Raw genomic sequence first — 11,801 nt, 5'->3', positions numbered from 1 at the left:
TGAACGTCGGACCAGCCGGGATAAAATTCTACGTGAGCGTAGACAAGTATTCGAGTTTAAGTTATTAAAATGGACCCTACTGCTCTAGGGGCTATATTTTTGAAAGACGGAGTTTTAAAGTGGATATAATTGAATATAATTTTGAATATAATTGAGATATTGACTTGAAATACTTTTTTTAAGACCAAAAATTAACTTATCTAAACAAAAATAAGTAGGAGAGCTATATTCGGCTGTGCCGAATCTTATATTATACTTCAAAATACAAATTTTAAATATTTTTTTTTCAAAGTTGTTTTTTTAATTTTTTGTAAAAAAAAAATTTTTCGATTTTTTTTTTAAATTAAAAAAAAAATTTGTTTTTAAATTTTTTTTTTGTGAAAAAAATTTCGGTTTAAAAAATATTTTTTCGATTATGACCCATTGTAGGTCCAACTTACTATGGTCTTATATATGTCGTTGGAATATCTATCATTAGATATCAATATTATCTATATGAATGACTTAGTAATCCAGATATTGGTGAAAAGTCTAGGTTGCCCTGGCTTTTTCCTCATATCTCAGCCATTTGTGGACCGATTTTGCTGATTTTTAAAAGGAAACTTCTCGAAAGCATGTCTGATAGAATTATTGAAGATTTGGATCCCGAAGATATCTGGGGTCTTCAGAAAATTGATTTCAACAGATAGACGGACGGACAGACATACATACAGACGGACATGGCTTAATCGACTCCGCTATCTATAAGGATCCAGAATATATATACTTTATAGGGTCGGATAATTATATTGTGGAAATTACAAATATAAAAAATGGGGTGAAATAAATGTGGATCAAATTGTTCCTAATAGTTGCAATCAAAATCAACAAAACTCAATGAATTTTCAACGTTTTTTAAATTTATGATTCCAAATAATAAAACTTGTCAAAAGTTCAAAGGGAATCCCTCAATTCCTAAAAATTGGAGCGAAAATTCCAAAAATGGTATTTTTTACAATTTTGTTCATATGGTCCACATTTCCTACGGGGTTGGAAAAAACACTTTGGCGATAAATAGGGAACATATCAAGGCTTCCAAATCTGTTTTCCATTTTCTGATCCCAGCTTTGGAATTTTAGAACAAGAGGACCAAATTTGAAATTTATATAAAAAAATAGGTCAAATTCCGAAAATCGTAGAGTCGACTTATTCGAAAAATAGGACATGTTTTTTATACCAAAATGTTCTACGTAAAGATACCTTACAGAAAAACATAAAATTGTTATATTGTTATTATCTTGAAGAAAGTTTTTTTTGTAATAAGAAAAGAGTTAAGTTACCTTTTCGCCCAAAAAACAGCAAAAATCTAAAATTTTTTTAATTGAAAATTGTTTATTTTTGGATCCGTAATCGATATTGCTCTGGAATCTTTTGTATATTATAGGCAATTTAGTTTTCTAACTAACACATAAAATTCGTCCATTCGGTCCAAAAGTACGACCAATATTTTAAAAAAATCGGACCAAGGTATAGCACCATTTTAAAATTTAAATTTTGAAATTCCTATAACTCGGAAATTATAAGAGATAAATAGCACACGCAGGTATGTGCGCTTTCCTAAAATATGGTCTATTTATATTTTAAATTTCAGCTCATTCGGATCATAAATGTATTTTTGGCGATTTTTTTGTGAAATCCAAGGTGGCTCGTAATTTAGCTAATTAAGCTTAAATAGCTTTATTTACAACTTTGGTGACCCCACTGAAGTTTTCCAGCAAACATTTTCATAGAATATTTTATTCCTTAAATGTCCTTTTTTTAATTTTCTCGAAAAAGGCCCAAATTGACCCCTAAAGAAAGGAGCTAGAGGGTTAAGATCTTCCACAAAAATGATCCCCATAAAATTATACACTATAACTCTGATAATAAGAATTCTCTCAGTCATTAACTTACAACAATTTTATTCATTTAGTATAATGCTGTAGTGACAATATTCATATATTTTAAATTAAAATATAATATTCCAAGATTTATTACAAAATTTTATTATTTGATGTTGAATATATGATATTGAAAATTATAATGAAAATTATTGAAAACTAATATGAGCAGCCGCAGAACAAAAGGTACTGTTTTGAAAATTTAAAAATTTTGGGAAATTGATTTTTTCTAGAAGATTTTATACCAAATATTATAAAAATATCAAAAAATCAATTTGTAAAAAAATTCGAAAAAGTACCTTTTGTTCTGCGGCTCCTCAATTGAGCAAACATTTATTGGAAATATCATTTTAACCAATTTTTCCCCTTCAAAATAAAACAGTGTGTAATTTTTTTATATTTTAATATAATTCAATTTATTTCTTTTTTCATATAACTAATTAATGTAAACAAGGTTTTGAATTAAAAATCTTAAATTTAAAAAAATAATAAAATACTTAAACTACGACTAGAAACTCAAAGATTTATTTGTTTTTTTTTTTCTCTTAAAATACACTCGAAAAATTCGTATACTGAAATTTATTTTATATTGAAAAAAATATTAGGAATATGAAAGAAGAATTAGTTTAACAGAGTAAGTAAAAGACTGACAACTGTGACAACTTTTCGAAAATGTCATACAAATCAGTGTAATTCTTAGCCTCATTTTCTCAATGTCTGTTTATCGTTTTACGTAACGATATATTTCCAATTAATATAATTTTTGCATCAGAACTGACAATATATCATCACGATTTAAAATAACCAGAGATTAAGAAAATATGGCTTAATTTAGAAAATGACAAACACAATCTATTGTAACAATAGTATTTAATTGTTACAAATTCTAGTAATATCCCAGCAGTTTTCAATGGCTGATTCCAATTTATAATGCCAATACAAGTCTATGGATTATTTTATAAATCCCAGGTCATCTAGCATGAAGTGAATTGTCACTTTAGTGTCTCTAAGTAATCTATACTGTAGTCACTTTATACTGCATTTTACAAAGTAGATATTTCAGAAATTAAAAGCAATCTGTTGCAGAGAGACAATTGCCATTTAGTGTTCTTCTGCAATCTGAAATCGACTATTTCTTCGAGTGTATTTTTCTTTTTTTTGCATTTACAAACTTTGCGAAAAATAAATGTTTTAAATTGTTTACCTAAATACTAATATTGCTTGCATTTCAAAAATGATTATACTTTTCAGTAATTATTCTTTTTTTTACACAATTAACAACAACATATTCTTATATACACATTTATATTTTGTACAAAAAATTCTATGGGCCCTTTTCGGCCCATTTCAATTTCAAAACTAGGAAGAAACCGCACCAGCCGCTTGCTGCTGCTGTTGTTGTAATGTTTGGTTGTTATTGTTGCTGTTGTTATTTTTCTCACGCTCTTGCAACTCTTGCAGCTCTTCTTCCTCTCTGGTCAGGGGTATGGTGGAGTGATTGTACAGGCCCTGGGCCATCAATTGCAGGGCCAGGGGATTCTTAACGCCGCTCGACTTTTTCAATTTGGCACGTTTGTTTTGAAACCAAATTTTGATTTGGGCTTCGTTTAAGCCCAACTCGGAGCTTAATTGTTGGCGACGTTTTTCGGTTAAATAGCGGTTTTCATTAAATTCGTGCTGTAAAGAGAAAATAAGAAAAAAAAACAGAGACATTTTTAAATGTTGGCAAAATTTTATTTAAATTAGAGAACAAGTTTTTAGAAGTGTATGAAAAGTACCTTCAGTCTTGCTAATTGTGAACCACTAAATGCTGTACGCGGTCGTTTATCTTCGTTGGTATTTGCAGACGATGTTGAACTGGGTGAGTTGGCTTTTTCGGCACTGGCTGCCGTTGAGGATGCCGCTGCAGTGGCTGCTGAGGAGTTGCTGGATTTTGGCGCTTTGGGTTTTCTTACTCTGGGACCTGAAATTAAAACGATGATATGAAACAATTAGAAATTGTTTGCTACCCAACAACCATAAAAATTCCTTAAAACCAATAAAACAAACATAATTGCGCCACAATGACTGGCCAACCAGCTAGTCAGCCAGCTGGGTATCCATTTTAACATTTAGTAGGTCTTTTAATTTCAATTCATTCATTTACATGACCATGATGAGCAAGTAAGAAAAACACGCACTAAATTACCACCACATCTAATAAATTTAGCTAGAAAACTTTTATGCAGTTGTTGGAGGTTTTTCGTACAAAAAAATATTCGTGTAGTCCACAAAAACAAAGGAGAAAAAAAGATTTATGAGGAGTTAAAAATTACACGCCAAAAATTTTAACAAACAAAAATATGTACGTGGACTAGCAAATATCTAACTACCCTTAAATCTCTTAATGGTGTAATGAATTAATGCTATAAATAAATTAGTGAATATTACGGTGCTACTTGTTTTAATGGAAGTAAAGTAGTGTATTACTTTATTAAAATCACGATCTGCTTCCATTAAAATCTGATATTTGAAAATTAAGTGCCTATATTCAGGTGCCATTCCCAACCTAGTGATTTTATCTATGATTTAGGATAACAACTAGGGCTCCTAATTTGCCGAACTTTTTCCGTTCTATAGAAATTTTCTATAAATATGAATATTTTTGAATTTCAAGAACTTAAAATTTTAATAGTATTAAGATGACCTATTAAAAAAGTTAATTTTCATGGTTTTAATAAACATTTTTAAATTTTTGTCACACAGAGAAAATAGTTTTGGTCGTGATAACTGAATTTATTGCTAATCAAATGATTTAGTCTAACTGACCGAAATTTTCTGTTGTGATTGAAAGATTTTAGTTGGGGTGACAATAATTTGGTTATATAATTATTTTTCAACTGATTTCATGTTGCTAATATCAAACAATTTTATGGATATAATCGAAGCATTCGATTGACAACGAATCTGTGTAGAAACGATACTCTAAGAAGAAAACTTGTATAGAAATTCCCAAAATTTCAGACTAAAAATTCCCGGGAATTTCAAAAAAGTATTGGGTGTTTTTTTTAATAACTTGGATGTAATTTTGAAGTGTAGATATCTGTCATTTAATCTCACTTAGTTATTGAACATAACACAATTTTTTTTTGTGCTTCAACAATGTCAAATTTTGTGCCAGCAAAGCGTCATATGCGGGAAGTTTTGCTTTACTTCTTTAATTTGAAAAAAAGTGTCGCTGAAAATCACCAATTGCTCACCAAAGCTTAAGGTGAATGTGTTCCATCGGTTTCAACTTGCGAGAAATGATTTGTTCGGTTCAGAAGTGGTGAATTTGACACTGAAGACAAAGATTGCCCAGGCTAGACAAAATAGTTTCAAGACCAAGAATTGTAAGAATTACTCCATGAAGATTGTTGTAAAACTCAACGAGAGAGAGCTATTCAAGAGAGAGAGCAGGATTCATCCAAAAGCAGGGAAATTTGATACCATACGAATTGAAGCCGAGAATGACGATTTTGCATCTCAGAAATGATGCTTAAACGCTATAAAATAAATTTGTGCACCGAATCATTACTTGCGATTAAAAATTGATCCATTAATATAACCCGAAGAGTAAGAGATCGCATGTGAAGCCGATGGCGATAAGTTAATTCTCTGTATTTAGTGGGAGAAAAATGGTCCAGACAAGAGCTTGCAAAATCATTGAGAGCTATTCATTCAGCAATTTCAAAATGATTGCAAGGAGTAGGATTTATCCAAAAGCAGGGAAATTGGGTACCATACGATTGAAGCCGAGAGACCTAGAAATACAATTTTGAATGTCCGAAATGATACTTGAACGCTATAAAAGAATATTTTGCACCGAATCATTACTTGCGATGAAAAGTGCATACATTACGATAACCCAAAGAATAAGACATCGTACGTGAAGCTCGGCCAACCAGCCGAATCGATAGCAAAGCCCAATATCCATGGCGCTTAGGTAATGATCTGTATTTGGTGGGAGCAAAAAGGTCCTATCTATTATGAGCTCCTGAAATCTGACCAGAGCATCACAGGGAATCTGTACCGAACGCAACTGATGCGTTTGAAGCGAGCATTGACCAAAAAATGCCCAGAATATGCGGCCAGACATGAAAGTGTAATATTACATCATGGCAACACTCGGACATATATTGCAATACCTTTTAAAAACTATTTAGAATGAAATGACTGGGAAGTTTTGCCTCACCCGCTTTATAGTCCAGACCTTGCCCCGTCCGACTACTATTTGTTTCGATCGATGAAGAATTCTCTCTCTGGGATACGCTTCACTTTGGAAGAGAGTATCCGCAATTTTGATTCATTTTGGCCCGGAATCCATATGTTTCCAGAAGGATGGGAAAAGGTCGTAGCTAACAATGGTCAATTCTTTGAATAAATTTATATTGTACAAATAACTTAAAAAAAGTGTCACAGTTTTAAGTCATACACCTAATATAAAATTGAATCAGACTACATTATGGATTACAAAGTGTCAATTGACTCCATTTTTGGTGCGTGGGATGTATAAAGTAAGAAAATGACTTTGTTTGTATTTCCACAACCTCATATGCATCAAAACCTCATATGTATCAAAGGAAGAGAGCTATTTTCTGTTGTGCCGAATCTTATCTATATACTAGGGTATTCATTCGACTAATGATCGTTCGATTAATCGAATAATTTTTTACGAATAATTATTCGAACAATTTAAAAAGGCCATTTTCGAATAACGAATAATTCAAACAATTTTATGTAGAATAATCGAATAAATGTTCATATACATATATTCAAATTTATTAAAATGCTTAAAATTTTTCATAATTCAAAATTTAAATAAGTAATAACGACTCACAAAAATTGTATTGTTTCTAAAATCCGATCACTGTATTTCCGATCACTGTAGATCAGTATTCCGATAGCTCCTTCTATAAATATATAAATATTACTGCAAGAAGTTACAATTCTAAAAACAAATCTTTCAACATTTTTAATTTAGGACTTGAACCAATGAAAATAAAAGGGACGTAATAAAATATTTGTTATTTAGCTGGCGAAATATTAGAAGAATCGCAATTAATAATCAAAATATTAACTTAGATTAAAGTGGAGTTGAATAAAGAGACATTTGACTTCAAGATAGATTAGTAACCAATTGACTTCTTTATACCCTTCACCATGAGTAGCAAGGGTATATATAAGTTTGTCATTCCGTTTGTAATTTCCACATTTTTCATTTGCGACCCCATAAAGTATATAATTAAAAAAAAATTTAAAAAAAAAATTTTTAAAAAACTGTTTTTAAAAAAAATTAAAAAACAATTTGGAAAAAAAATTTTAAAACATTAAAAAAAAATTTTGATTTTGTTTAAATAAAAATATTTAAAAAAAAAATTATTTTAAGTATAATTTGGTGAAGGGTATATAAGATTCGGCACAGCCGAATATAGGTCTCTTACTTGTTTTGCATTACAAATGAACTAAACAAAATATATAAATTGAAATCATCCAAGTAACCCATGGCATTGGATTCACATACAGGTTATATAGAGTCATTTACCTTATTAGCTACTTAACTGGTTACTTGATCAGCTACATAACTAGTTATTTTAACATGTACGGGTGCTAATTGACCTAAAATAGTTAGTTAAAAAAACATCTCTAGAGTCGAGACAGTCCAATAACCGATTGCTTGTAAAGAAACCTTCTTAAGATAACTCTCCAATAGATTACTTCTGATGGGTGAAGTAACTGATTTCTAAAGTGCAGTACAAAATAAAATTTTAATGTGACTACACTATAGATTACATAGAGACATTAAAGTGCCAATTGTCTTCACGCCAGATTACATGGGATGTATAAAGTAACCAATTGTCTTCTTTATGAACTACAATGACATAAAATATATAAATTGGAGTCAACCAAGTGATCTGACATTAGTGAAGGGATACATTGACTAATATTAAAACTGTTTTAAACCAAACTTCATATTTTAAAGGGACATATAGTGACAATAATGATAAAATAACTACTTTCTAAAGAGCAGTACTCAAAAAGTTTAGAATGACTTCACTCTTGATTACTAAGAGACACTTAAGGGACAATAGACTTCAAGTTAGTTTATCAGGGATGTGTGAGATTGTAGAAAATAATAACTTAAATTCTAAACGCAACTTAAACAAAAAAAATGTACCTCATTTTCAAACAAAAGTGTCCTGATTACTAATGACAGCTTTTAACACTCTCCCCTCGAACAAGTGCCAACCTAATGTCAATTCATTTACGTACTCGATTAAATAAATAAATCTACACTGGTAATACGAGTGTTAAATGATGCCAGAGCAAAAAAAAATAAAAAGAAAAATAAATGAAATGAAATGTTGACTGACTGTGTTTTGGTCGGTAGGTTGGTGGGTCGTTTAGTTGGTAGCAAAACGGCAGCGACAAGCAGCAGCAGCAATTAATTCAAATGTTAAAAAGTCAACATCCGTTTTAAACGTCTCTAATGTCTACAACATGTCTCTCCAGTGTCTATTTCATTTCATTCATTATACGATGTTAGTACATACAGCAATTGAATTTTCGCATTACGAAATTATTTATTTGTGAAAATAATTAAAGTTTTAACTATTTGGCAAAGTCATGGTGGAGTCATTTGAAAAGCAAAGCAAAACAAAACAATCATTACAATGACTTTAAAAATTAAATGAATAAGTTAAAAAAGAACGCTATAGAAAAGCTAAAAATTAAATAGAGGAGGGGAGGGCGTTAGGTTTGCAGTTTATAAGAAAAACAAAAATTGAGGCGTTGTTTTCGAGTTAAGAAGTTCAAAGTTCTAGACAGCACCCAAACAAACAAACAAACTGTCTGTCTACCCTGTAAACTGTTAAGAGAGAATAAGAAAGCTAATTTTTGGCTCTACAACTGTCAGTCAAATTGACTTAACAACAATTTTAATTTAATTTTGAAAACTAAAAGCAGAATTTGCTTAAATTTTAATTTAATTTAATGACTTTCTTTTCATAATAAGAGAAATAGAAACAGAAAAAGAAGATGTTTTAAATTTAATTACAAACAGCCAAGTGATTTTGCTGGTAATTATGAAATACGTTTTCTAGGAATTTTTAACTCAAATATCTAGGAAATTTAATATCAATTTGTAAATCTTAAAATTTCCAAAAATTTTTATTTATTTTTTTGAAAAATATATTTTGGGTTTCACTAACGAGCATTCTTTTGGTTGCAACCCTTCTCTCTCTTCTACTTTTAAAACATTTAATAACCACCAGCATTTTAAGCTTTCAACTCATCTGCAAACATTCATTATGAGAAAAGTGAAATTTCTTGTGCCAAACCAAAAACCAAAACTATCATTAGTAAAATGTTAGTTAGTTTTGTTACACATTTCATTCAGTTCGAAATCGTTGTCGTTTGTCTTTTAACTTAAGAAATGCCTTGACATTTTGTTGTTAGCAGCATCTTTTCTGTTGACCACAAGTTGTTTTTAATTGTTTTCTAGTTTTAAACTGTTTAGTTTTCATGTGAGAAATGAAATTTACTTTCATTTTCATTTTAAGTATAATAAATGTTTGAAATACTTGCCAGAAAAAAGAAATTTATAACTAAAGTGTAGTTTTAAAGTTGTCATTGATTTATGATGTTAACGAGTAAACGAAATTATTCTTTATTGTCAACTGGTAACATAATATGGCCGTGTGTTATTTTTTTTAATGGACCATTTGGTGTTAAAAGGGTCGTTTTTGGTGGCCAGCAATAATGGGTATTTGAAATTTTAATATGTATAAGTAAAGTTTTATGGAAATTATGTGACCATATCAAATAATAAAAGATAAAGTGTCAAGAAAACTGTACTAAGAAAAATGTTGTAAATAAACCTCAATTAATACACCGCATGGGAGCGGGTAAGGAAGTCGCACTCGACATTTCGAAAGCATTTGACCGGGTATAGCATGATAGACTAGTTTCGAAATTGATCTAGTTCGGTGTCGTGCTAGAATTTCCTCATTTTGTTTCTAGTTTCCTTGGTGGACGTACTATAAGGGTTACTACCCTTATATATGTGATTTGTTCCGAGAACTTCAAACTGAACTCCAGAGTCCCCCAGGGCTCTGTTCTTTATCTTTCGCTTTTTTTAATTTTCGTTAATGATTTACTAACAATCTTTTCAAATCCTATTCATTCCTTCGCGAATGACAGTAATATCTGACACTCATATTCATTGTATTTCGGAGTTTAAGCTCTTAAAATTTAACCCAGTTAGTGCACTCAAAATTCAGTGTTGCCTATTGACACAAACGTCTTGAGATTTCACCACAATCATGTTTTCGTTTGGGTAACGAAACTGTTGGAGTTTCAGATAACCTTTTGATTCTAGGTACGAGAAAACAGTCCGATTCCCGTTGGAATCGTCATATATTTGATGTCGTGAAGGAAACTTTTAGGTGTTTGGGTTTCTTAAGACGTTGTCGGATATATTTCTGCCCTTCCGAACTACTTCGTATATGCACTAGCTTCATTCGTCCAAAAATAAAATTCCCACATATGGACCGGAGCTACAAGATCAAGTCAAGAGCTCTGGACCTGGTTCCTTGTTCTTATAGGGGATGAACATCGTCGGAAAACTGCTAGCAGTTCTCTATAGAAAAAGTTGTCGCAATGACTGAAATGTTTACATTTGACTAAGTGAGACTATGTTTACAGACTAAGTGAGAAACACGTATTTCAATTATTAGGATTGGCAGATGGCGTATCTTTTGAATGCGATTTTTGTTTTAAATAACTCCTTTTGAAGGGTGCATATCTGTATTTTATTCTCACTTAGTTATTAAACACTATGGTGTAAACAACAATGTTTTTTTAGCTTCGAAAATGTCGAATTTTTTGCCAAACAATCGTCATATGCAGGAAGTTTTGCTTTACTTCTTTTATTTGAATAAAGTGCCGCTGAAGCACGACTACTCACCAAAGCCAGAGATGGTTTGTGCGGTTAAGAAGTGGTGATTTTGACACGAAAGACAAAGATCGCCCAGGCCAGCGAAAAAGGTTTGAAGACCAAGAATTGGAGGCATTACTCCATGAAGATGGTTGTAAAACACACAAGTGCTTGTAAAATCATTGGGAGCAACTCCAGCTGCAATTTGGAAACGTTTGCGAGCAGCAGGATTCATCCAAAAGCAAGGAAATTGGGTACTATACGAATTAAAGCCGAGAGACATTGGAAGACGATTTTGCATGTCCGAAATGATGATTGAACGCTATAAAAGAAAATAATTTTTGCACCGAATCATTACTTGTGACGAAAAATGGATCCATTACGATAACCCGAATAGTAAGAGGACGTTTGTGAAACGCCAACCAGCCGAATCGACAACAAAGCCAGATATCCATGACGTTAAGGTGTTAGCAAAACCTTAAATCTGATCAGACCATTACATAGAACCTGTACCGAACGCAACTGATTCGTTTGAAGTGAGCATTTGACAAAAACGCACCGTCCGACTAGTATTTGTTTTGATCGAAGCAGAACGCTCACTCTCTGAAGCACTTCACTTTGGAACAGAGTGTCCGAAATTGGCTTGAATCGTTCTTGGCCTTAAAAGATGAGCACTTCTTTTGGATCGGATTCCAATTGTTGCCAGAAAGATGGGAAAAGGTCATAGCTAACAATGGCCAGTATTTTTAATAAATTTATATTGAAGAAATGCCTCAAAATAAAAGCTAAAAATTTAAAAAAATCCCTGATTTTTAAGTCATACACCCAATATTTTAAGATGGAGACTAAGGCCTGTGAATACGCAGTGTTTTCCAAACATTTGAAGTTTGTTGTACCTATGATTTGGACAGAACCCAAAAACCACA

At 31.6% G+C, this 11,801-nt stretch overlaps 1 protein-coding gene across 1 annotated transcript; it reads right to left on the bottom strand.

Annotated features, from left to right (window-relative positions):
* Window positions 1-3,030: 3,030 nt before the first annotated feature.
* inv (invected) lies at window positions 3,031-11,158 on the bottom strand. Its single transcript, XM_065513015.1, has 3 exons — window positions 10,906-11,158; window positions 3,698-3,882; window positions 3,031-3,596 (listed from the first exon to the last, which is right to left on the bottom strand). The coding sequence occupies exons 1-3, from the start codon at window positions 11,156-11,158 to the stop codon at window positions 3,279-3,281; spliced, it is 756 nt and encodes a 251-aa protein (XP_065369087.1). The 3' UTR covers window positions 3,031-3,278.
* Window positions 11,159-11,801: the final 643 nt, after the last annotated feature.

Source organism: Calliphora vicina, chromosome 5, assembly GCF_958450345.1.
Source record: "Calliphora vicina chromosome 5, idCalVici1.1, whole genome shotgun sequence".
NCBI classification, from domain to species: Eukaryota; Metazoa; Arthropoda; class Insecta; order Diptera; family Calliphoridae; genus Calliphora; species Calliphora vicina.
Note: the sequence above shows the minus strand (reverse complement) of the source record. Positions and strands in the feature narration are given on the sequence as shown.